Source organism: Opisthocomus hoazin, chromosome W (genome assembly GCF_030867145.1).
Source record: "Opisthocomus hoazin isolate bOpiHoa1 chromosome W, bOpiHoa1.hap1, whole genome shotgun sequence".
Taxonomy (NCBI): Eukaryota; Metazoa; Chordata; class Aves; order Opisthocomiformes; family Opisthocomidae; genus Opisthocomus; species Opisthocomus hoazin.
In genome coordinates, this window is record NC_134453.1 from 21,110,002 (window position 1) to 21,137,341 (window position 27,340).

Sequence of the window (27,340 nt, forward strand, 5' to 3'; positions counted from 1 at the left end):
GCTGGAAAAGCTGGGCCGCCCCAAAACACCAACAGTGAGGAAGGACATCTCTACTTGCCCTGCAAGGCACTCTGCCCATGCAAATGCGTAACTGAAGAGCTGAGAAATCTTACTGGCATGGCAGTCCACTGGCTGCATAAGTCATTTATTTGACTTTCCCCTTTTCCATCAAAGGCTGACCTGTTGGACCTGACAACTGGCATCTGACTGATGTTGCATGTGCTGCAGATGGCTCAGCTGTGGCACATAGTTCGAATGCAGCTGCTGAGTATTTTTTTTCCTCCTTGCATTTCCAGTGCTAGGCAGCAACACGTGGCTATCTTTGGACAGCTTCCACTGTCTGTGTTCGGGCTCTTTGCCAACGAGCAGGACACAGCACATGCTGTGAAAGAGCAGCAGCTGGGGAGCGGTGCAGCTGCCACACAGGCACAGGGGGAGAACACCCCCCAGGTTTCACAACTGGTGCAGTGTTACATGATGAAGCGGTGCTAAAGGAGCACCACAGCCCCAGGAAAACCTCCCAAGACTTGAGTCACAGTTACATGTGTGCAATAAAAAGCCTTCATCTAATGTTAGCTGAGTAAGTCTTGAGGCTCTCATTGAAAAGCAGGGCTGGTAGCACCCTCAAACCCTCATCTAATCCATCCTTCTGTCCCAAAACACGATCAACACTCTCTCGCATTATAAACACTTAAGCAAAGCATTTCTGATCTGCTCTTAAAAGCCTCCAGTGATTAAGATTACTTAATTGTCAGGCCATGACCTCCAGTGCCATACAAGGGCTTTCCTGTTAAATCATTCTCTGCTGTCTACCCAGCTATGTTTCAACACTGTGACTTCTTTCCCCTTCCACAACAGGAAAGATCAGATTATGCTCTTTCTCTTTCCAGATTCAAAGACTACTCCCCTTGCCTTCTTTTGGTGTTTTTTTTTTTCATAAGCAGTAGCTATACCTGTAGTCATCCCCGCACTACTATGCCTGCTCTAGATTTCACATCAGTTACCTCCGAGGTAATTTCCCTTTAGCCAGTTTAATCCCCATGTACAAAAGCTATTTTTTCCACTCGCTCTTGACATCTTGATTTCTAGCCCAGAAGGAACTGAAGATAAACAGCCACAAAACTAAGGCAACTAACCTTCTCCTAACGTCTCTGTTTAAAACCCTGAAACTAAACAGCAACTCCCTCTGTCACCGAAATCAGGAGTAAAACTTCTTAACACCAATGTAGTATTAAAAAGCAGGCATTCTTTATTATGGCACCGGATGCACGGGGGATCGCTCCTCCCAACATGCATGCCGTATGTCGCCTCACCCCAAGCTTATATCACCCTGTTACATACATGTGCATTAAGTTTCCCGGAATGTTCATACATATTTATTCTATTTCCTGGAACTAATTACCATATTTGCATAGTCATTACGCTTGCGGCCTGGATCTCTGTGGGGCTTCCATGGGGTCCTCGATGGTCTCTGGTGGTCCCTGGTGGCTGCAGAAGTGGTACTTCTTAGTGTCCTTTCCATGAATTGAGTCTTTCCTCCCATATATGGTCATGAGTTGGCTCACTGAGAAGTTTCTGAATTTCTCAGGATCTTGGTGTCTGCTGGTTTATCTGCACTTCTTTAGGATGTGCTTGTTACATGACCTTTGGTGCATTCTTGCCTGAGGCCTCTGATAGTCAGTCCTTTGTTTTCTGCTTAATCTTTGTGAAATTCCCTATCATTCTTATGCATCACGTACCCCTCCTGTACATCACATCAGGCACCCTGTTTTACACCACCTCCAGTGTATGGAAGATGAGGCTGAAGATTCCCACGAGCACTGGCTTTCTGAACATCCTCCAGTTCTTCCCCATCACAGTGAAAGAAATGAGGTGAAGAAGGTCACAAGGTGAGGCAGCTGTGGCACTTCACCAACACCCATGTCATTCTGAGCTTGCAGCTTCTTAGAAACCAGAGCTACACCCTAAGCATGATCAGATACAGATCTCATGATCCTATCACTTCAATGAAGGACATGAAGCAATAGAATCTCTCTTCCTGCAGATCAGCAAAATCAATTTCTACAGTGAAGTAACAGCTCCTGGGGACAGGCACACCATGCTAAATCATTACCATAATCTTTTGCAACTAATTGCAAACAGATGTAGCTACAAATTGTCACCACGCACACCACAGTTCTTTGTCCGGACATTGCCTGGTACAAACGGGCCCTAGTCCATGCTTCATGTTCTTAGGTGCTGCCACTATTTCTAGATTTTGCTTTTTCCCCATCCACAGGAGCTTTTCAGGTTTTTTGCTTTAGTACAAAACAGCTTTTAAAAGTTGGGGTGTTTAAGGCTGATGTGGTGGTGGCATGGAAGTAAGAGGAGGGCTCTGGGGACCCTTTTGGAAGATGACATTTGAGGTAGAATTGGAAAGGACAATCTAGCTTCAAAATGATCACATCCTACAGTGGTTCTGCAAAAATACCCATGTATTTTCAGAAATAGAAAGGTCTTACTGTAAAGCTCTTTTTTGTTTTTTTAAAGCTATCACTTCACTATCCATAAAGCTATTTATTACTTCCATTTGCTTAGCTCTATTTATAACGTAAGGAGAAACAACAAAGAGTCAACAGTAGACTGGTATCTCTCAAAGCCTTGAACATGGGCAAACCTTACAGGTTAGTGCCACGGGCTTCCATTTTCTCAGATGACAAAGAAACAACAGAACTTTAGGAGGCTGATACTGCTACATCTCATCTCTTACCTTCCAGCAGTAGTTTGCCAGTAAAGCCAGTACTATGACCCACGTAAGACAAGTCAGAGCTCAACCTGTTTCCATGAAGGCAGACAGCCATCATACACACAGGGCTCAGAGGCTGCACAATCTATCAGGGAAAAAGCACAATCCAAAGCCCAGACAGGAAAAAGAGGAAAACCAGACTCCCTGACGAGTTCAATTCTATGTGGTAATGGTGAACCAAATCCTGACAGGGACATCTCCTGGTGAAGGTGCCATCTGGAGGCCAATTACAGGTGTGTATCACATATGGAAAAAGAACTGATAAAGAAAACAGTAAGTTTAGGGGTTATTTTATGAAAAATAGGTGACGTTTACAAATGGAGGGCTACATGAACCCCTGAAAATGAGCATGCTTGCCGAAAGGTGACAAACATGCCATCCAACAGCAAGAAGAGTAAGACGGAAAGCTGCAGAAGTACAGTAAGAAGTCCAAAATGTTTTACTAGTGCAAATAAATAGACAATAGAAGGGAAATCATCTTCCACGCAGGACACTTCAGGTGAACTGGAGTTTGCTGGGCTCTGACATCTCAGGAGTCAGCATATCAATCTGCTTTGAGAACTCTGCCTCCAAGGCATTCTAGCAGGAGGAAAAAAAAAAACAAACACATGACCATGAAACAGTTTTCTTACGTTCTTGTTAGACAAACATACCTACAATGATCAAATCTTGGGATATTATTAGCCCTGATCAACCCAAGCATTGAACTGGAAGGTCTCACTACTGCAAACGGCAGCAGTCTCTGTAGACAGCTACAGAGAAATCTCCAAATGAAGGGCTAAACAAGCTCAGTGCCCCAGTGTGGTATTAGACACCCTCAAGCTGAACAGGTACACTCCAGAGGTGAGGGTTCTGACCTGCTAAAAGCCTCAGGCTGGTAAGGTGAGCTTGTATTTCTGAATCAAAACCCAGTGGCTTAGCAACCCGAGCAGTCCCATCTGAAAATGTACAAAACACTCTCTAAGAGCCGCAATTTTTGATCACAGCTTTAAGGCTTATCACCGACTTGTGTTGTATCTATGATCAAGCAGATAGTAGCCCAAAGAAATAAAGACAGGTTTTATGCTCAAATGTGGCCCAGCTCACTCAGGAAAGCTACATGTGAACTTCCCAACAGCGTGATATGAATGTTTCCCCAACAACTATACTTGCAGATTACATAAACATGGATGAAACAGGCATTATGTTTTATAGGGGAAAATCCCCATTGCAGTCTACAAGGCAACTGTTAAAAAAACATGGGCCCTAGAGCCCTCAGAGTTCAGGAGCAGCAAGGAAAGTTGTGAGACCAACAAGCTGCAACACAGCTGAGTGAATAAACATTCTGACAGGTGAAGCAGACAAAATCCAGAGGGATATAGATACCTAATCCCATCGATACCATTATGCCTAACTGCCTTTGTAGCTTAGATATCATTCTTCCACCAGTTCCTCCTACCAATATGTACGGCTTCTGTCTTACCAGAGCAAAATTTCCCTCTAGAGATCATTAAGACTACAATCTGAGGTAGATAAATCCACAAACAATTAACATATATAGCTTGTTTTGGAACAAGAGCACTCATTCAAATCTCTGTGAAAGATAAACTCTTAACAGTTCTCGTTTCACTTCTTCAATCTTCACTCGTGCAAGGGAAGGATTCTAATGAGAGAAAATGGCATAAAAATCAATATTTCAGCTGGAAACACAGAGTCCCTGCATCATTGCAAGAGTCTAATGATGTGCCACAGGGGAATTCAGGGATAATTAAATCAGTTTTGCATACACCGTTCACATGCAAAAGGTACAGACATTAAAAGCCTAGTATCAGTTTGGTTTGGGCAAGCATGTATTTTTCAAAAGTCTGTTATGGCTTAAAGCCTAAAAAAAATAAACCCCATGTTTTTAGCAAATTCCCAAACCTATCAGTTGAGGAACTGGATTTTAAACATATCTGTGCATGAATTTTCCAAAGCACAATAAGCTTGCAAGGATAAACCTTTCTCCCTCCTTCTGCCTGCACCAGAAGCGAGGCATCAGGGCTCTCCCTGTCTCCACCGACAGGAAGATGGGAGGGAGGGGGGAATCGGAGAACCTAATCCAATTTGAACATCATCCTGTTTCACTTGAGGAAAGGAGGCAGCTGCCTCTCAGGGTAAGATGGATTTAAAAGAGAAGCAGTACAACCCTCTCCCTTCATCCTTTTCTTCTAGGAGGGAGACATGTTGAGAGGCAGGAACTTGATGGAGGGGCTAAGGAGGTGAAGAGAGAAGTGTGGCCCAGCAGACAGGTCCCTAGTTCATAATACAAGAGGCATGGTTAATCGCAGAGTTTCTATGTGATTTTGGACAAGTCTCTATTTCTCTGGACCTCTATGCCCCACTTATAAGAACTGGAATAAATCTTTTTCACCTCTTACACAAAAAGGTCTGAGGTTAGCTCTATTAAAGGCTACGGGGCGCTCAGATGAGGAGGTAACAGGGGCCGTTTCAGGTACCTCAAATACAAAACTGCAAACTGAAGTTGCAATTGTATTTAATAAAACCAAAACCCATTCAACTATTCACCCTCCAGTTTTTTGCTACCTCTCCCCTGAATGACAAAGAGAAAAGTCCTTAATACTAATCTATAAAAGCAATGGCAATCTTCCAAAGGAGATTTGAAATACTTGGGTTTAGTAGTCCCAAATATCACAGGTGGAGATGTACAGACATCACACAAAGCCAATGCCTTCTGTTTCATGGACTAAAGCCTTGTTTACCCATTATTTCTTTAAGCCACTATAAAATTGTTCACAAAATTACCCTTAACTGAAACAATCTTTTGTAACAAGCATTCTAATTCGAAAAAAGTAAAATCCTTTTCATGAAAGATGCTTCCCACAGCAGTCTGATAGTGACTCCTAGCACCAATAGACACAGCAGCCAAAATATAAAATGAAGAGAAGATACACAGACAGGGGCTTTCAAAAACTGCAATTCAGGCAAAATGAGAAACCTGCGTTTTCAGAGAGCTGAGTACCCAGCACCCTCAAGAGAAATTGAAGAAAGTGATGGAGCAGCCAGTACTCACACAAGCTAGAGTACTTGTTTAGGGGACAACGCCTACATTTGGCTATTTCTTCATAATTGTTAAAATCTTGCTCGGAGCTCCAAACTCTGCACAATGTGCTGTGTCGACCATATCAACAGCCTGATCACATGTATAGCTAAAATATCAATAAATCTCAAAAAAATTGTTATACCAAGGAATTATATTTTCTTCCTCTTTTTTTTGTCTAATTTCTAGCTAATTCACCTTGACACTGAGCTCACCCAGCAAATCCGTGCGTTTTGTTAGAAAAAAGTTTGCCTGGTAAGCATACTTAATTTCTTGGCTTTCATTAATAAATAGCTAGCCTTCCATTTAAGCAAAGTCTTCTGTTTACACCACTAACAGACCTGTAGGACATCTACCTGTCCACTGAAACCATCACAATAATATCCTCTACATTCTGAAGTCCATTAAAATTAATCTGATGGCAAATACAATAGAACAGTGGAAAAAAAATAATTACAGGAGTTACATCTAGGTAGTACTCCAGTTTCTTCTTCAAATTTACAACTTCTTCCTGCAGTCCAGCCAGTTTCTGCAAAGAGAGCAAGGCAGATTATATCCTATAGTCTTACTTGTAGAAGTGACATATATCAGTGAAGTACATCCACAACTACCTACAGCATTTCAGAATTCACAGATGTTGGTGTGAGCTTTCGTTACCCTTCTCAAATCCCACGGAAATCTAAAGATCTGCTATTTGTTCAGTTATCAGTCAGTCAAACCCAGGTATCAATTTTTTTTTAATCTGAAGACATCTTCAGATATCTTTTCTTACAGTATAACCGCCTGATCTCACCTGCCTGAAAGGAGAGGGGATTTCAAATGAGAATCCACCAGACAGAGGACTTTCACTGTAGGCCAGAGAGAGAGAACTAAGCCCCAAGGAAGGGGATACATTCTCATGCCTATGCCTTCTGCGTGAAAAGTTTTGCACACGCAGCAGCAAAGAGACTCCCCTTACACTTCCACTGCTTTGCTTATTCTGTTAACAAGGGGAAATAATTTCTCTTTGGGGCTGAAAAATGAGCACCTTCCAGTCCTCAACTCTTTTCAAATAATCAAACAACCAAACCCCCAAAAACACCCACTCCAAAGATCACAGAATCACAGAACAGTAGGGGTTGGAAGGGACCTCTGTGGGTCATCTAGTCCAACCCCCCTGCCGAAGCAGGGTCACCTACAGCAGGCCGCACAGGACCCCGTCCAGGCGGGTCTTGAATATCTCCAGAGAAGGAGACTCCACAACCTCCCTGGGCAGCCTGTTCCAGTGCTCTGTCACCCTCAGAGGGAAGAAGTTCCTCCTCATGTTCAGACGGAACTTCCTCTGCTTCAGTTTGTGCCCATTGCCCCTTGTCCTGTCACTGGGCACTACTGAAAAGAGCTTGTCCCCATCCTCCTGACACCCACCCTTCAGATATTTGTAAGCATTTATAAGGTCCCCTCGCAGCCTTCTCTTCTTCAGGCTGAACAAGCCCAGTTCCCTCAACCTCTCCTCGTAGGGGAGATGTTCCAGTCCCCTCACCATCCTCGTAGCCCTCCGCTGGACTCTCTTCAGTAGCTCTTCATCTTTCTTGAACTGGGGAGCCCAGCACTGGACACAGTACTCCAGATGAGGCCTCACCAGGGCAGTGTAGAGGGGAAGGAGAACCTCCCTCCTCCTGCTAGCCACACTCCTCTTGATGCACCCCAGGATCCCATTGGCTTTCTTGGCAGCCAGGGCACACTGCTGGCTCATGGTTAACCTGTCGTCCACCAGGACACCCAGGTCCCTCTCCGCAGAGCTGCTCTCCAGCAGGTCCACCCCAAGCCTGTACTGGTGCATGAGGTTGTTCCTCCCCAGGTGCAGGACCCTGCACTTGCCCTTGTTGAACCTCATCAGGTTCCTCTCTGCCCAGCTTTCCAGCCTATCCAGGTCACGCTGAATGGCAGCACAGCCTTCCGGTGTGTCTACCACACCTCCCAGTTTGGTGTCGTCAGCAAACTTGCTGAGGGTACATTCTAACTCTTCATCCAGGTCGTTGATGAAGAAGTTAAACAAGACTGGGCCCAGTACTGACCCCTGGGGGACACCACTTGTCACCAGCCTCCAACTAGACTCAGCGACGCTGATGACAACCCTCTGAGTTCTGCCATTCAGCCAGTTCTCTATCCACTTCACCGACCACTCATCCAGCCCACACTTCCTGAGCTTCCCTAGGAGGATATCATGGGAGACTGTGTCGAAAGCCTTGCTGAAGTCAAGGTAGACAACATCCACGGCTCTCCCTTCGTCTACCCAGCCAGTCATGTCATCGTAGAAAGCTATCAGATTGGTCAGGCATGATTTCCCTTTGGTGAATCCATGCTGACTACTCCTGATAACCTTCTTTTCTTCCACTTGCTTCATGATGGCCTCCAGGATAAGCTGCTCCATCACCTTTCCCGGGATGGAGGTGAGGCTGACCGGCCTGTAGTTCCCTGGGTCCTCCTTCTTGCCCTTTTTGAAGATTGGAGTGACATTGGCCTTTCTCCAGTCCTCGGGCACCTCTCCTGTCCTCCAGGACCTCTCAAAGATGATGGAGAGTGGCTCAGCAATGACATCCGCCAGCACCCTCAGCACTCGTGGGTGCATTCCATCGGGGCCCATGGATTTGTGGACGTCCAGATTGCTTAAGCGATCCCTCACACAGTCCTCCTCAACCAAGGGAAAGTCGTCCTCTTTGTAGGCTTCTTCTTTTACCTCCGGGGCTTGGGATTCCTGAGGGCCAGTCTTAGCACTGAAGACTGAAGCAAAGAAGGCATTCAGTAGCTCTGCCTTCTCCGTATCCTCCGTCACCAGGACGGATCAAGTCATTTGTGCTACCAAATTCATTGAGCTCTTGGCAAAGCAGATATAGACATGTCAGGGAGTCAAACCTGCCCTTATGCTCAGGTTCTAGAAGATGACAAGTCTAGAAAATTGCCTATGACTTTTTGTACATAAAATTCCAACACAAATTATTACTGGTTAGTACTCTTCTGAAACACTGGGACAGTCAGCTACAAAGGAGCAAAAGCTCCATCAAGAGATTTTACAGAGAATTTTGAAAGAACAAGGCTTTGCAGTATCAGTTACAAAGTTGGTTAAATTGTTAGTTTGGATAAGAGACTATTGCTCGTGGTACCCTTCCTCAGGTTCATATGATAGCTCGTTGTGGGCAAAGGTGGGAGAGGAATTGCAGACAAAAAAGGACTTGCGACTTGAAGTCCCTGAGGAAATCATTATGACTTGGAAAACAGTGTATACAGCTTTAAATGCTCTAAAACCTGCAGAAACTATCTTACAAGTGTCGGCTGCCCCTCCTCCGTTCTCGCAAAAGCAGGAACAGACCGAGTTGCAATCTTTTGAAACATTTAGTCCTGCGTAGGATGAAACCCCTAACTCAACACAGGGAATGCGGGGGGTAGATCCGCCAGAACCTGACGATCCTTTTGATCCCGGGGAAATAGACACCGAGGACAGACCTGATTTATACCCGCCACTAACTCCAGTGAAGATTGTGGAAACCCCCGCACCCACAGCAGATGAAATATTACAGGCACAAAGACAAAAATCAATATCGTGCATGTCACTTATCAAATTCCACCCGCCCTTTTGCTCCTAAACTGCTCCCTTCTGCTCCTACACCCCCCTCTTTGGCTCCTACACAGCCTCTGACTCATTGAATGTTGTTGGACGGTCGAACGTATTGTTAGACAAATGTAGGATTGATGCGCTCTGCAAAGGAGATGTTTCCATCCTTCAAGCTATGCCTGTAGTATATAAGCCTAACCAAGCCCCAGAGTATGCTTATTTATCATATGAGGTTATTAAGGAAGTTTGGAAATCCATACAAGAATATGGTCTCCAGACTTCATTTAGTATGAACCTCATACAACCTATAGGAGAATCTTATGTCATGACCCCTTCTGATTGGCGACCAGTACTTAGAATGGTTCTGTCATCTGCACAATACACCATCTGGGCATCAGAATATAACGAACTTGTAATTGTACAGGTTATAGAGAATATTTCTGCTGGATTAGGTATTGGAGAAGACGAGTTGCTGGGTCGAGATAATTACACCACGGGGGGAGCACAAGTGGCATTGCCAAGAGCAGTATTTACACAAGCCTAGGGAAGCTCAGGAAGTGTGGGCTGGATGAGTGGTCAGTGAGGTGGATTGAGAACTGGCTGAATGGCAGAACTCAGAGGGTTGTCATCAGCGGCGCTGAGTCTAGTTGGAGGCCTGTAACTAGTGGTGTCCCTCAGGGGTCAGTACTGGGCCCAGTCTTATTCAACTTCTTCATCAACGACCTGGATGAAGAGTTAGAATGTACCCTCAGCAAGTTTGCTGCTGACACCAAACTGGGAGGAGTGGTGGATACACCAGAAGGCTGCGCTGCCATTCAGCGAGACCTGGACAGGCTGGAGAGTTGGGCAGAGAGGAACCTGATGAAATTCAACAAGGGCAAGTGCAGGGTCCTGCAGCTGGGGAGGAACAACCCCATGCACCAGTACAGGCTTGGGGCAGACCTGCTGGAGAGCAGCTCTGCGGAGAGGGACCTGGGTGTCCTAGTGGACGACAAATTGACCATGAGCCAGCAGTGTGCCCTGGATACCAAGAAGGCCAATGGGATCCTGGGGTGCATTAAAAGGAGTGTGGCCAGTAGGTCAAGGGAGGTTCTCCTTCCCCTCTACACTGCCCTAGTGAGGCCCCATCTGGAGTACTGTGTCCAGTTCCGGGCTCCCCAGTTCAAGAAAGATGAGGAGCTACTGGAGAGAGTCCAGCGGAGGGCTACGAGGATGGTGAGGGGACTGGAACATCTCTCCTACGAGGAGAGGCTGAGGGAGCTGGCCTTGTTTAGCCTGGAGAAGAGAAGGCTGAGAGGGGACCTTAGAAATGCTTACAAATATCTGAAGGGTGGGTGTCAGGAGGATGGGGCCAGACTCTTTTCAGTGGTGCCCAGTGACAGGACAAGGGGCAACAGGCACAAACCGAAGTACAGGAAGTTCCAGCTGAACATGAGGAAGAACTTCTTCCCTCTGAGGGTGACGGAGCACTGGAACAGGCTGCCCAGGGAGGTTGTGGAGTCTCCTTCTCTGGAGATATTCAAGACCCGCCTGGACAAGGTCCTGTGCAGCTTGCTGTAGGTGACCCTGCTTCGGCAGGAGGGTTGGACTAGATGACCCACAGAGGTCCCTTCCAACCCATACCATTCTGTGATTCTGTGATTCTGTGAAACCGTGTATTTAAGTCTCAAGGCCTTGCGAAAGGTGCCAGATCTTGGCTGGTGACAAGCGTCTTTTGCGTCAATTCGACAGGGATCTCAGGAACCCTATGTTCAGTTCCTAGATTGGTTACAAACTGCTATTATCTCCATCTTCAATGGAGATTATTACAAGATCTGCAGGCTATAAATGCAGTGATGAGCTGAATGCAGCCACTACACCTGATGTCCCTAACCCAACTATGATTCCAGAAGATTGGCCTCTTTTTATTAATGATTTAAAGGACTGGTTTTTTACAATTTTTTTGCACCCTGATGATTGTGCCCATTTTGCATTTTCTGCGTCTTCAATTAACAACAGTAAACCTATGCAGCGATACCATTGTGTCATTCTGCCACAAGGCATGATGAATAGCCCCACAATTTGCCAGATAGCTGTGGATGCAGAACTAAAAGAAGTGCGGCAATCTTTTAAACAGATCTACTTCTATCACTATATGGATGACATCCTCCTTGCTGCTGAAACACAAAATGTGCTGCTCACTGCTTTTGCTAAATTAGAATCGTCATTAAAAATCTACGGGATACAGATAGCCCCGGAAAAGGTACAGACAGAGCAGCCTTGGAACTATCTAGGATGGAAACTCTTTACTTCACGAGTGTTCCCACAACCATTGGGTATTGTTGATCAAGTCACCACTCTTCACGATCTACAAAAATTATTAGGAACAATTAATTGGGTATGAACCCTTTTGGTCATCACAAGTGAAGAGTTGTCCCCTCTATTTACCTTGTTGAAAGGGGACTCAGATTTGTTATCTTCCAGGAGATTGACACCAGAAGCAAAAACTGTCTTGCAGAATGTTTCTGATAAAATCGCAACTGCCTTTGCCTCTGTCCTGGGTTCGGCCAGGACAGGGTTAATTTTCACCAGGAGCCAGGAGGGGACACAGCCGGGCAGGCTGACCCAACCTGGCCAAACAGAACAGGGTTTTCAATACCATGTGCCGTCATGCTGGGTTCGGATTAGGGGGAGCTGGACGGAGGGAAGGCAGTCGCAGCTCGGGAGTGCACGGCAGTGGCAGCGGGCGGTGAGAGTTGCTCTGTGCGTTCTGCGGTTTGTGTTCTGTATTCTCCTTATTGGTGGTGGTGTTGTTACTGTTCCCTTTTTTTGCTGTTCTTCTTAAACTGCCCTTATCCCGACCCATCAGTTTTTGCCTGTTTTCTTTCCATTCTCTTCCCCACCCCAGTGGGGGGAGTGGCGGCAGAGCAGCCGCATGGCCTGTTTCTTGCCGGCCACAGCCAAACTACAACATTAAATTTGGCACCCAACGTGGGGCGGGGATAACGGCAGGGCTGAGCAGAGGGTGTTAAAACAGCTTTCTGAGATTTTGTTATACGCATTTATTGTGTTTGTTAAATAGTCGCTGGTAAAAAATGTTTCTGACTTTGATCAAGTGGCTGTGGTATGTAAACCCATACCTGCTGTATATGTTCCCTGTGCTGATGTTCATTACCTTGGAGAAAAGGATCAGGATTATGATTTTACTGTACTGTACGATATCGACTTATGACATGGTAACATCACTGGGCATGAAATTAGGCTTATATTTGTATGTGGCACTGCGGTCATTTCCATACCTCGGGTGTTATCTCTTAGAATTTATTAATAATCGAACCCACTCTGTGGGGAAAACCGGAGGGGATGCTTTCCCCCATTCTTTCACCCCTCTTCTCTCCTTCAGGCTAGTCCTAACAGCTTTCGAGAATTTTGAATACCCGTGGGATCCTCAGACCAGCATGTTTCTATTGTTATTCCTCCTGAATGGGTTTCAGGTCTTGTTTAGGGTTAAACAAGTAGTTAACAACAGCGCTCAAAGACCTGCCCCAGGGCTGGACAACTATGAGTGGCTGGGTGTGTGGGACAGCATGGGCAAGTACCTAGGGCAGTGGGCAACCCCGGTGTTTTTAAAACTCACTCCTGAACAAGTGCAGAATCACGACAAACTAGTAAAATATCTGCAAAAAGTGTGCTGCCACCCTGGGAATTCCAGGGAGACACAGATCACCGCAACGTGCTGGGGTCTGGCCCACACCTACCGAGCTGCCCTTGAAGGAAGGGGTTAAAAGGGATTTTAGTAGAAGTGGCATTACCTAATAGTTGTGCATTTAAAAAAAAACACAACTGATAATGCTTATCTATTGTGTAAATTAACTGAAGCAGAGGGTCTTGCATCTCCATACAAAGGGGTTAGTTCCTGATAGGGGCTGGGAGTCGCCTAGAACCAGTTAAGACCGACCCTGCTGTGTGGATGGGAGCCACAAGAGAACTGAGTTTGCACAGAAACAAAGGTCAATCAGCGAACACCGTGATAAAGAGGATGAGCCTTCATCTTGGGACCCCCGACGACCACCACCAGGAGGCACTGCACAAGCACAGCTGGGAGGAGTCTATGGAAATTACTTCTTGGAACTGATTTTAGTATGGAAATTACTTCTTGGAACTGATTTTAGTATGAAGCAGGGATAGGTTATGCATAGGTATAGGCGTACTGGTAAATCTAATGCATATGTAATACTTGATTGTATAAGTTGAAGAGACAAGTTACTGTCCGGCGCACACGACTTTGGTGGGACTACCCCCTGTGCCGCCCGGTGCTGAATAAACATACCTACTTTACAATCTTACAGATTGTGGAGTCTGCTTTCCGCACGTCAGTTTTCGTGAGCCAGCCAGGAGATCTCTACTCGGCCTTGGGAGCGACTGCAGAGCGGACATAGCCAAACTATAACAGCCTCCAGAATTAATGTCAAGTTACCAATAGATTTGTATATAATTTATGCTTTTTTCCAGCCTTATGCTCTTTTAGGTCAATGGTGTGCTAATGCGCAGGAGTTGAAGACTCTGGAATGGATCTTTTTGTCTCATACGCCCATGGAAACATTAACCACAAAGGTAGATATGATAATGTCCTTAATAGCACAAGGTCGGAATCGTTGTCAGCAATTGACAGGACGTGATCCTGATGCTATTTACCTGCTGCTGGCTACAGACGACTTTGTGGTATTAAATAGGGAATCCTTATCGCTGCAAGCAGCTCTAGCTGATTATTTGAATGACATACGTTATACCCTTCCACAACATAAGCTGTTACATTCCCTCTCTCAAATTCCATTGCAGCCAAAGAACCAATGTGTCCCTGTTCCTATTAAAGGAGCACGAACAGTATTTCTGGACGGATCAGGATAATATAGCCACAAATGTTATATTTAAAGACACAAGGAAAAAAGCACACAGTGACTCGGGATTTGGGCTTCACTCGACCTCCTCCCCTTGCTCAGAAGTGTTTGAAAGCAGGTTTATTTCACACAGGCTATGTGGAGTCCTGGCTGGATGAGAGGGGACATAGTTTGGTGCGTTGAGCAACCCAGGTTCCGATCCGGAAGTGAGCCTTGGGAGCGGCTGATACGGAACCCTGTTGGGAAGGCAGAGCGACGAGCTCGGGACACTGGAGCAGGGGGAACGTCACCATTTCCTGCCACACTGTCACTTCCTTCCTGCCACGCTGTTGTTTCCTGCCACAGCACTGTTTTCACATCGAGATGCAGCTCTGCACCAATCACAACGAGTTGCAGTAGTTTTGCCTATATATGGATTGGGGGTTTAACCATTCAGATGCTGTAATAGTTTTGCTATATAAAACCTTGTTTTTGCTGACTAATAAAGGTGAACGATCATACTCATATTGGGGTCACATCATTACAACGGATCCGTAACCCATGCCAACAAGGCTAGAAGGAATGAGCAGCCACACCTAACAGGATATAGTCCACAGAATATCCACTCTGTTTACAACGCTGATCACAGAGAGAAGGCAGATCACGGGCTGCCAATTTCCTTTCAGCATTGGGGAATTTATTCCATGGAAATTCTCCAATAGACTATATTCCCAATTACAGACATAGACAGAAAGAGGAGAGGAAAAACCAAAAGGCAACAAAAAAGATGCCAGTTGTTCCCCTCAAGCAGTCCAGAAGGAAAGCTTCTTCCTAACTCCAAAACAAGCCCACATTTAACTCTGGTTAAAAGGTGCCACTTCAGCACCCAGACGCTCCTCAGTTTCTAGGAGAGACAAACCCACGTAACACACCCCTGTTCAGAGGTATCTGCCTATGGAATTTTTATTGGTGGTTCTCTTTACCATTGCTATTTGTTCAGGTAACTAAATAGCAAACTACATTTCCTGAAACCACTCAACAAACCAGCCTGGTCTGTACCACTGTAGAGATATCCACCTTGTACCAAAAGACCTACCTCAGACATGCTCACAAGTGACTCGTGTGTCAGCGACTGGTCCAACCCCGTGGCAGCAAGCTGCTCCTACAAACAGGAAAGGGTTTGTTCATAACTGACCACAAAATATAACAGGGAGGAGAAAGATTTTACCATTTCCTTGGGTTTTGATCTAAACAGGCAAACAAGAACACAGCTTGTTAACAACAGAAACACGTGCTATTTCAACCACAGCTATAGCTGGTATATGAAATCAGTTGCTACTAAAATTTGTATAGAGAATATCAAGTCTTTCTGGAAAACTACTGGGAGAAGAGCACATGGCAAGGCTGGGAAGAGGCTTCTTAGTAAAATGTCATCAACTCTAATAAAAAATTTTCCATCTCATATTTGTCAAGGTATTGGACAGCATCCAAGTGTTAAATAAAGCATTCACATCTCCATCACGTATGAAAGGTGAAGGAGAAGACAGTACAACTTCTGACGTCTGTGTTTAATCATTCACTAATTTCAAAAAACTGCTATATTCAGAATTTTGACACACATTTTACCTCAGTGAATCAGTTGCTCTACTGGTAGCTGTTTGTATACTCTTACATGACAGTACCTCACAATAAGCACAAGGTAGTCCAAGCTAGTACAATTCTCAGTGCAAGAAGAGAAAGTGTCCTTGCATTTACCATAGGATGTCCTGGGGCGAGACCATGAATATAGCAGGAACAATGGAATTGTAGTAACACATTGTCCTTTAGCCCAAGATTCCTAAATCATGGAGTTTAGGAAGATCCAGGGATGTCTTTAACTACAATTTTGGGCCTGACCAACCATGACTGTGCCATCCTGTCACAACATCTTGTTAGAAAATTCCTTCCATCTACCTCAGCAGCCTTGATCCTGATTTTTAAATCCTCAGATTTATCTTTCAGGAACTTCAGGTTCTGGGATCGGCTGTCAGCTTTGGCCTTTTCTACTTCCAGAAGTTACTCCATTTTTTTTAAAATCCCTTAAAAAAAAATACAAAAAGAAACAAACTTTTACATTCAAAGAGATACCAGTATACAAACCCTGCTTAGTTATCTATGCTCAAGCTATACCCTGTAATACAGCCAACAGCAGAAGGGAGAGAATGGAGAAAAACTTGCATTTCCCTATGAGATTTCCTGGTGGAAACATCCACAGCTGTTACAACCAGAGTCCCAAAGGCCAGGGGAAAGCCATCTGCATAAAAGCAAAGAGTAATAGTCTTCTGCATAATTCCCTAATTCAGTCAGGGACTTGTTACACAAGCTAAACTTAAGATCACAGAGAGGGGCCATGGCAAGCCTGCATGAAGGTCTGGTGTCTTTGCTACAAGCAAACCACCACAATTACTGCTTTAAAAGGCAAAAACCAGAAAGTAATTAGAGTGGAAGGGAGCTGAGGAGATCATCTGGGCCAATCCTCACTCAAAGCAGGGGTTGATCCCGCTACGGTTGGCAAAGCACTTCAGATTACATCCTGTAGGGAATGGACTCAGTACCGATTATTTGTTTATTGTTATTATTATTTTAAGTCTCCCACACTGGTTAAAGGAAATTCTTACCTGGGAATGGATTTTGTTTTGCCTGGCTCCTTCACTCTGACTACAGAACCTACACTAAATGTGGTAAGAAAATCAGGTTTGCCTTCAAGCTCAGACGAAGGCAACTGGTGGAAGATGCCAGCCCATATCTTTGATGGTTGGACTTCATGATCTTAGAGGTCTTTTCTAACCTTAATGATTCTATGAAAACTTCTTGTAGACCATTTTTGGTTTAAAATAATGAGTTTGATGGTACCCCAAATCTCTTTTGGTTACTGAATGTGTCTATAGCACGTGGCTTTTGATAGATACAATACATGCCAAAACGGTGGAGGATTTTTCCCTCAACCTTTCCCGTTCCCTGGAGGGATCGGTGCTTTACCAACCTCTCCGGATAACCACGGGGCCACAATCATGCCGGCAGGCTAAATCCCACGCCTCGCACGCGGGACTTGCTGCTACCTGCGCAAGGCCCCCTCAGGGTCAGGCCTCGGCAGGCGGGTCAGGCCAGGGCAGAGGCCCCGGCGCGCCGTACACATCTTGCATCGAGGCTCTCCTCAGCTTGCTCTGCTGTCACCACCACCTCTTGCAGCACATGTGGGCTCAGCTTTTAAGTTTCACGTATTATCAGCAGACTGGCTAAAAAATATTAAGTTTCTCTGTAGTAACACACAAGGCGCTGCACATCACGTCCCTTTAACCAGTTGCTGTGCTTCAGCTGCTACGGGACAGGGCGGTCAGCAGCTCCCAGGAAAGCGGGGGGCTCCCCGCACCCCCCCCGCCCCACCGCCCTCACGCCCCGGTCTCCCACGCCTCACACCGGCCCCTGCCCACCTCACGGCCCCCCCGCCTCTTCCGCCCACCGGCGGTCGTTGCAAGGGCACCTGCCGCAACGGGGTATTTTTCTAGAAGCCTCATTTCTTTTTTTTTTTTAATTATTTTTTATATATCGATATATTCCCTCACCGCCTAGAGGTGCAAGAAAGGGGAAGGCTCCGCAACGCCTCAGGGAGAAGACACTTCCGGGCTGCGCCCCGCCCCGCGCCTTGAGCGTGGCCTCGCCGGCAAAAGGGGCGGAGCGCGGCGCTGCCATTTTGCGGAGAGAGTGAAGGGCTGGTAGCCGTCTTCTGTCTGCTTCAGTCTCGTCCGGAGGAGCTGCTGCTATGCTTTCCGCCCGTCTGGCTGCTGCCCTTGCCCGCTCCTTGCCGCGACAGGCCGGCCTGGTGAGCGCGTCCTCTCCTCCCTGGAGCGGGGGGGGAGGGGGGGGACGGGCGCCACGGGTGGGCGCTGCCGCCATCTTGGGGGCCGCGGTGACATTGAGGGGCCGCGCACTCCCTCCCTCTCTGGGGTGTCTGGGGCAAGGGAGGGGTGCGTGTATGTGGGGCTCGCCTCAGCGCTGGGTGCCAGCGGGGCCAGACCCCCAGTTGAGGAGCGGGGGTGCCCTCACCTGAGGGGTAGGGGGTGTAGGGGACGGCGTGTCGTTCCGGCGGTGCGGATTTGCACTGGTGGGGTTCGGGTTCGCGTCTGAAAGCTGCTAGGTCCCAGACAGGGTGAGGGATTTGAGCTGCGAGGCTTTGTCGGGGGGCATTTTTTTCCCCATGGTTGTGGGAAGGGCGAGGGTGTGGAGATTTGTCGGGACCCGATCCCGGCCGGCGTCCCTTGTGAAGGTGAACGGGGAGAGGCCTGCCCAGACTTTGAGAGAGATAGCATTGACGCTGCAGGGGACTGCACTGGGAGCTTTGAGATGCATGATTACAATAATCTTTCAATGCATTTGTTCTTATAGGCTTTTTTAATTTCTGCTCTTGTATATATTCTAGCCGTGCTTCAGAAATTCTGCTGTTAGTTTTTTTTTCTTAGAAAGGCCAACCCTTAGAAGACACAATCTTATTTCTCCCTTGTGCAGAACCATGAGGGGTGCACTGCTTTCTTTATGTCCCAGGCTTTTGATGGTCAGAGCAAAGGTGGCGAACGAGAGGAGGTGGTGCTGTGATGGTGACATCAGTGCAATGCAGGAAAATGCAGTGAGCAATTTGGAGCAATCTCCTTGCTCTAAATCTGTCTCCATTTAATCTCCACCTCTTCTTGCTTAGTAGTGCTGGACTCGGTTCCATAACTACAAATTGCGAATGGAGTGCTGTGGAGCTTAAAGCAAAACTGAGACACATCAAACATATAAGCTCATGATGAAAAATTTTAGTATGTTCTCTCTTAACGTTTTTTTGAATGGCTGAGGAAATCTCACTGTTACTGAAATAATTACCTATTTTAGATTTCCAGAAACACCCTGGGTGCAGCATTTGTTGCTACAAGAAACATCTATGCCTCCAAAACATGCTTTCAGAAAACTGGTGAGTCTGATAAAAGTCTTCATGTCAGAGTGCAGTTCAAGAACTTGCTCTATCAGACTAAAAGGAGTTTGAATCTGGAGTGTGGGATGTGCGCGTGTCAGTTGACAAAACACTTAAGGATATTTGTGTGCTGACAGAGTTTAACAGTGTACTATTTGTTACACAGTCACATCCAGGATACTTCAATAACTATCCAAACTATGCCCAAACCAATGGAGTGGTCGCGTGTCAGCTGGCTTACACCGCTTACCTGCTTCACAAGATCGGTTCTTCTACAGAATTATCTGAAAAAATGCCTCAAATTCGAGTTTCCTGTTTGTAACAGTATGAAGGAATGGATGACTTTCCCAGGCCTGCCTGGGTGTGACCTTGTGTCCTTGAGTATAACTTTTTTGCTGCCAGCATCTTGGTGTTTAGAGAAGGCAGTGGCACTGCATAGCTGTATTTTTGGTAGTAGTTAATGTATGATTTTTGAAGTGGTTTAGGGTGACTAAAAGTATTATTAGGCAACAACAATTTTATGGTGTTATTTACTGTATCCTAACTGAGGAAATAAAGTTGTTGGAGGTACGCTGCCAAAAACATTTGAGGACGATTGAGAATACGTTTTTATAGCTTATGTTGAACAACTGGTTCTGAAGATGTATTCAGTTCCTTTAAATATATGTGGACCTTGGATTATAAATCAGTCAACAGGGTATTTTGATGCCCCCAGTCTAAGTAAATGCTCTGCAAGCGGAGCTAGCGTGTCTGTTCTCCGAGTTAAGTCTAATCTATTTAATTGTGTTCTAGGAGGAGAGATTGCTAATAGTGTAGGACATACTGAAGGAAACTGAGAACTCAACAGGCATTAGTGTTTTGAAGCTGGCTTGTAGTGATGAGTTGAAGCTGCTTTTATTGGCTGTGAATACAGAAGCTGTTTATCTTGTGCATCATATGTAAGGGTGTTGCTTGCTAGATTTTGTGGCATACCTGAGAAAGGGTATCTTGGCTTGTGAATTCAAGACAAGCTTCCTGAATTCATACTGTGCCTTAGTGTGCTAAATCTGGTTTGAAACTTCTCTTTCCAGGAATTGCTGAGGTATCCTCTATTCTTGAGGAACATATTTTGGGAGCTGACACCTCTGCAGAACTTGAGGAGACTGGTCGTGTGCTCTCAATTGGTGATGGTATTGCCCGTGTGTATGGCCTCAGAAATGTCCAGGCAGAAGAAATGGTTGAATTTTCTTCTGGACTGAAGGTAAGCTTTCACTAAAGCAGTTTGTCTAGCCTAGAAATACAAATACTTTTTTGAGGAGAATCACAGACTGGTAGGGGTTGGAAGGGACCTCTCTGGGTCATCTAGTCCAACCCTCCTGCCGAAGCAGGGTCACCCAGAGCAGGCTGCACAGGACCTTGTCCAGGTGGGTCTTGAATATCTCCAGAGAAGGAGACTCCACAACCTTCCTGGGCAGCCTGTGCCAGGGCTCCGTCACCCTCAGAGGGAAGAAGTTCTTCCTCATGTTCAGACGGAACTTCCTCTGCTTCAGTTTGTGCCTGTTGCCCCTTGTCCTGTTGCTGGGCACCACTGAAAAGAGTCTGGCCTCATCCTCTTGAGACTATGCTTGGAGTTACCCATATGGACCTTTTACAGACTTTATTGTAACTTCAATGCATAGTAACTAGTTGAAATAATACTTTGCGAAAGCAAATATTCTTTCAATTTGTAATAGTGTGATTTCAGTATGAGTATGTGGTTCTTGGCCAACATCTGAGCTTTATCTGCCTTCATCTAGGAAGTATTAAGAACGAATCTGGCACTGGATTTTGTTTTCTTTGATTTCAGGCTGGCTTTTTTGCTTACTGTTGAATAATAGCTTCTATGCTCCTATACAGTGTGCAGTTTGCTGACTTCTTACAGTCCTAAGAGTAGACTAGAGTTAAAAAGCTGACCGTTCTGAGTACTGCAACATCTCCTCCAGTATTTTTAATCACCTAACTTGCCTTAGGCAGAGGAGAAGCCAGTGCTTTTTCCCTTGTCCAATTTCTAGCCAGGAGAGAAATATATTTGAACCCTGCTTATCTTTTCTGCTCTTCTTAGATAAGTGACTTAATTCTAGACTGCTGCAAGTATAATTAATTATGTAGCAAGCTGAAGGCTTAGGCAGGTTCTCTTGGCCAGTATGGAAGAACATAGCACACATTGTACATAAAAGCAGAACGTTTACTATTGTTGCAAATAAGATTGAGAGAGACTATGTTGGATGTTCTACACTGTAGAATAATCATATCAGTATTAAACTGTCAAAATTTTGTAAATATTGGCGTGATTTTTCTCAGGATAATGTGATCTTTGTCCTAGGGTATGTCCTTGAATTTGGAGCCAGACAATGTTGGTGTTGTCGTGTTTGGTAATGACAGACTGATCAAGGAAGGGGATGTTGTGAAGAGGACTGGTGCCATTGTGGATGTTCCAGTTGGGGAAGAGCTGCTGGGCCGCGTTGTAGATGCCCTAGGCAATCCAATTGATGGGAAGGCAAGTGTAACTAGGTGTTTGCTACCTCTGCTTGTATCTGTGATAGACTGCAACAGGTTGTTTCCTCTCTTTTAAGGGTCCTATTACATCTAAGACACGTAGAAGAGTTGGCTTAAAGGCCCCTGGGATCATTCCCAGAATCTCTGTGCGTGAACCTATGCAGACTGGTATTAAGGCTGTGGACAGCTTGGTGCCAATTGGTCGTGGCCAGCGTGAACTGATCATTGGTGACAGGCAGACTGGGTAAGTCAAATGCCCAAGCTAAAAATACTTCCTTAAACAGACTCGAGTACAGCGTGTGCTGATGTACAGAGCTGAACACAGAACTGCGTAGAGGTTGAGAGAACTGTAGACAGCTTAACTTGCCGATCTCTGTTACACAGGAAAACTTCAATTGCAATTGACACAATAATCAACCAGAAACGATTTAATGATGGAACAGATGAGAAAAAGAAGCTGTACTGTATCTATGTTGCAATTGGCCAGAAGAGGTCAACTGTTGCTCAGCTGGTGAAGAGGCTCACTGATGCAGGTACAGATTTTTGAAGATGGTTGGGCCTGGCAACTAGTGACATCCTGTTCTCATAATGCTGAATACTACTGTGAACTCTCCTAGCTGCAAGCATGGACAGAATTATTTTCTTATTAAATGGATGAACTACCTCTCTGGATGAGAAATCTTTCTAGGTATTTAGGAAAAAATACCTTCTTTTGCCACATTGCATTAGGAAGACTAGTATGAGGCCCCCAAACTGCTGAACTGCTTCTGGAAAAGTCACCTTCCATGCTTGTGTGTGGTTTTTTTAGAAGAGTTCAGAGCTTCCTCTTGGCAGTCAGGCAGGCCTGATGGCAAGCTATGGCCTACAAGTACTTATGGACTTGGCATTTGTTTCATAGGTCTGCAAGTCAATGTGAATAGCCATGGCAAATATAGTGGAGAGACTTTACTGCCAAAATATAGACTTTACAGCCTGAATGGAAGGGATTAAATAATAGCATCTTTTCAGAAACTCTGATCTCATTGACCAAGGCTGCATACATAACGGAGCTTGCAAGAGATTGGGCACCTTATGACTCTTCTTGACCAGCAGGCAAGACCTAGCAGGAAAAGAAATCCATTTTAAAGAGATAATTTGTTTGGTGCTATGAAACAAAAGGTAATATCTCATTGCAGAAGCCATGAAATCCCAGACTATAAGGCTGAGACACTTTGGTTCTATAAGTAAATCTTAATGAAAGTTTAAACTTCATTTTAAGTGGTAGTCTGCAAGTCTTAGACATTAGCTGCCATGAACTTGCTCTTGAAAATTCTGAGTTAGTTGAGCTAATGGATGTGTTAATCTAGTACAGTGTTCTTTCCTGTAACAGTGTAGTGATGCTCCCTGGGCTTGCTTCAGCAGCTAATACTTAACATGTGTGTTGTATTTGCTGATTGCAGGCATGATGAGGTAATGAAGTTAGTGTTGTGTGTCTCCAATTCTTTCCAGATGCCATGAAGTACACTATTGTGGTGTCTGCCACAGCATCCGATGCTGCACCCCTGCAGTATCTGGCTCCCTATTCAGGTTGCTCCATGGGAGAATACTTCAGAGACAATGGAAAACATGCGTTGATCATCTATGATGACTTATCCAAACAGGTCAGGAAACACTGTTTATAGGCCTTGTAGTCTAGTATTGGTGTTTGTAGCTGTAAGATCACCTCAGGTTTAGAAAATCAAAATTTTAAATGAGCTGCTAAAGTCTGAAAGCTTTCTTTACACCATGCAGGCTGTTGCCTATCGTCAGATGTCTCTGCTGCTGCGTCGTCCACCTGGTCGTGAAGCCTACCCGGGTGATGTGTTCTACCTGCACTCCCGCCTGCTGGAGAGAGCAGCCAAAATGAATGATTCCTTTAGAGGTGGCTCTCTGACCGCCTTGCCTGTCATTGAAACGCAGGCTGGTGATGTGTCTGCTTACATTCCAACCAATGTCATCTCCATCACTGATGGACAGGTAAGACTTCTTCACACATCAGTACTTTGGTGTAACCTACTAGCAGGTCTCTGAGGAGGCTTCCAAGCTTCTGACTGAGACAATAAAACAGTTTTCTCCTACAGATCTTCTTGGAAACGGAGTTGTTCTACAAAGGTATCCGTCCAGCTATCAATGTTGGTCTGTCTGTGTCCCGTGTAGGTTCTGCTGCTCAGACTAGGGCTATGAAGCAGGTAAGCATGAAACTGCTGCTCCTCCTCTTGCTGGAGATAAGTAGTGTGTAGGCTTCTCAACCCATTTCACTCTTTAGAGTTGTGAATACAGCGGGAATAAAGTTTTGGATTCCTTAGCATTATGAAATTACAAAAGAACGAACTTTGGGGATCTCTGATATTTCTATTGTCTTCTGAGAGTGGTGGGGTGGAGAAAGGAAAATAGTATCTGCTTGAAGATGTAGGACTGTTAAGTTTCAGCATGCTGAACTGGGTACTGATCTAACCAGAAATAGAGAATGCTCTCTTAATCCCATGCTTTTAGTCCAGATATGGAGTTGGAGAGGTTTAATATCAACTGTCACTGTTTTAGGGAGGAATAGCACGCTTATGTTAAAAGGCCAAGCAAACAGTGGGATTTTTAGGAATGCATTTAGTCATCTGTCAGAATCTTGAGATTCACTTGACTGGTATTCAAGGCAAAGCTGACTTGTAATGTCAGCTGAAGGTAACCTGCAAACTACTAGATACTTTTAAAAAGCAGTCAAACTCAGTCTGACCTGTATCGTGTGTTGTAGGTGGCAGGTACTATGAAGCTGGAATTGGCTCAGTATCGTGAAGTAGCTGCCTTTGCTCAGTTTGGGTCTGATCTGGATGCTGCCACACAACAGCTGCTGAACCGTGGTGTACGTCTGACAGAGCTTCTCAAGCAAGGACAGTATGGTGAGTGTCTTGGATGTAACAAGTCTGCGTTTCCCATTAGTCTCTTGTGCTAATGAGGTTGGTCTCTGTGGCAGCATTTACCATGTCTGTTCTGTGGAGATGATAAATGCAGACTTACCTTGAACTGTATTGTATACGTGGAGTTTATCTTCCAAGAAGGACTCTGTAGTACTGGTGTGTCCTGATGTAAGAGTTACCAATGGCGTGACGACTTTCTTCTCTGCAGTTCCCATGGCTATTGAGGAACAGGTTGCAGTCATTTATGCTGGTGTAAGAGGTCACTTGGACAAGCTGGAGCCCAGCAAAATCACTAGATTTGAGAGTGCTTTCCTATCTCATGTACTGAGCCAGCACCAGGCCCTCCTCTCCACGATCAGGTATGATGATTTATCTTTGTTCATCCTGAGGGTATTGACTTGGCAGCTGGAGTGCAGATAGTAGTCACTGAACTGTTAATTTAGTGTATCCTAGAACATCAGGCATTAAGCTGCCTCTATCAGAACTGGAGGTTAAATCAGCCTTCCCGCTGTCCTTGCACTGCTGTCCAGAGCTCAGCTTCTTGTTTCCAGTTTTTACTCAGGAAATCCAGCTGATGCTTAAAATGAACCTACCGGAATACATCTCCGCGAATCTGATACTGAAATCACTTAATCCAGTCAATTCCCATATTTTTGACAGCTTTAAACTATTGCAGTACTGTGGATTAAGTGCTGCTCACTGCCTTCCCTGTTGCTGAGTGGACTGTTGGGGACTGAGTATTTCCATAAACCCAGTCCTAGATTGTCATGAGCCAAACTGTGTGCCTTCTGTCTCTGGGGCTCAATAGAAGATAGAGCCTTGTTGAACTGCATACAGTTGTTCTGAAAGATTTGTTGACAAACCTGAGTTGTTAAACAGGACTAACTTTTTTAGGAGAAGGTATATTAGGTTAGCTTCAGTGGTATAGCTTCATGCATTGAACAGAAATGTGTTCGTTCATCTGCTAATTTCATTAGAAATTGGAAGGTTCATTGTAAAGTGGGTTTTTTTGGTGGTGGTGTTTTTTTTTTTTTTTTTTACTTTAGTCAGGGATTGACCATATATCTACTCCTGCATCAGAAGTTTAACTAAACTCTTTCAGCAGGACCGAAGGGAAGATCTCTGATCAGACAGAAGCTAAGTTGAAGGAAATAGTCACAAGTTTCCTGACTACTTTCGAGGCATAAACTCTTAAAACTGTTCCGACAGACCATCCTCTTGTCATGATCCTGTGCTCCAGCTCCATCCAAGACTTAAAAGTATGTGCGCTTTGAATGTACAGATCTCAATGAGAATAAAAATTTCCATGTAAAAAGGCTTGTATATTCTGTTCTAAATAATTGTTGCTTGAGCAACGCATGCGTTTAAAACCACAGAGTTAAACTCTCCTGGACGTAGGCTTGCTGAAGGTGTAATGATAAATCTGTAGGTGTAATCTGAAGGTGTAATGATAAATCAGGGAATGTCTTGTGGGGAATGACTTCACGGACCCCAGTCTTGTGCTCGATCAGAATCCTTTTATTGCTCAAGTGAATACCTTATATACTCATACAATAGTTACTAGAGCCAATCAGCTTTGGATTCGTGGCTTTGCGGATGCCAGTTCATGGTTGCTGTTTTCCAGGACCTTTTGCAGCTGGATGTGTGAAAAACAGCTGATCTCATGGGAACAGAGAAGGGAGGCACAGGATGCGCTGATCCTTCAGGGTCATGAGACAGTGCTGTTCTATCTCAAATTATATGGTTTCCCACATTTCCCCCTTTTTTGTTTAGCCAGACGCTATTGATAAGAGCTGACATAATTTGGCCTTCAGCTTGTTACCACTTTCTCAGAGGCCCACACAAACTACACTACTAAAACCAAACATAAGAACACAAATGTAAATAGAAGACATTGAGATGTGAAGTGCATACCATAACCTGCCAGGCATAAAGAAAGATCAAATTAGCCTGAGAATAGTACATATTGATAGCAAATCTGTTACCTAAAATATGAGTGTAGATTGATTTACTTGTATCCAGTTTTCTTTCTGTGTGGATGGTGGGATCCAAGCACTGCCTGACCACAACATATCATTATTGCCAATCAGAGGGGATGCATCCCGCTAAGTCAGGAGTTGAAATAAAGGTGGGTTAGTGACATAAGCTCAGTAAATTTGCACTTGGGTTATAGGTATACTCATCACACACACAAACATCCATAACAGTTAGTATTGGGTATCCATATTAATCACCTAGGCTAACATCAATGTATCTAAGGGTATAACTCAATAACTATATAAATAAAAGTCAATGTACATAAAAGCAGAAATCTATGAACTTCACCCCATCTATTCCCTGCTGCATCAAATGCTTCCGCAGCCCTGAGAAATCAGAATCCAGATACAACAATCCAAAGTCAAAAACCAGAAAAAATACCTGCAGAACTCACCAAACCGAAGACGCAAAGGCAGTTACTTAGTCCAGACAAATCCGTTAGATCACAGAAACCAAATAAATCCATCAGATCACAGAAATATAAGCACTATGACAACAAACACATAAAACCACACAATCATAGTCATGACTGCACAGGCACACCAAGTTTTCAACATAAATCCAAA

General features: G+C 45.0%; 1 protein-coding gene and 1 long non-coding RNA gene across 3 annotated transcripts; one reads left to right on the forward strand and one right to left on the reverse strand.

Annotated features, from left to right (window-relative positions):
- Positions 1-1,248: 1,248 nt before the first annotated feature.
- LOC142365602 (uncharacterized) lies at positions 1,249-17,989 on the reverse strand. Its single transcript, XR_012766502.1, has 5 exons — positions 17,912-17,989; positions 16,263-16,387; positions 15,406-15,471; positions 6,322-6,393; positions 1,249-3,364 (listed from the first exon to the last, which is right to left on the reverse strand). It is a non-coding gene; the product is annotated as an uncharacterized LOC142365602 (long non-coding RNA).
- Positions 17,990-18,003: 14 nt separating this feature from the next.
- LOC104335587 (ATP synthase F1 subunit alpha) lies at positions 18,004-26,052 on the forward strand. 2 transcript variants are annotated; one of them, XM_075446524.1, is made up of 12 exons: positions 18,004-18,168; positions 19,218-19,296; positions 20,367-20,536; positions 21,638-21,811; positions 21,888-22,054; positions 22,195-22,343; positions 23,299-23,450; positions 23,581-23,805; positions 23,910-24,017; positions 24,575-24,719; positions 24,946-25,096; positions 25,840-26,052. In XM_075446524.1, exons 1-12 carry the CDS (start codon positions 18,109-18,111, stop codon positions 25,922-25,924), a joined length of 1,665 nt encoding a protein of 554 aa, XP_075302639.1. In that variant the 5' UTR covers positions 18,004-18,108; the 3' UTR covers positions 25,925-26,052. The 2 variants fall into 2 exon arrangements, with proteins under 2 accessions (XP_075302639.1, XP_075302640.1); XM_075446525.1 differs by having other exon boundaries at positions 25,843-26,052.
- The last annotated feature ends 1,288 nt before the right edge of the window (positions 26,053-27,340 follow it).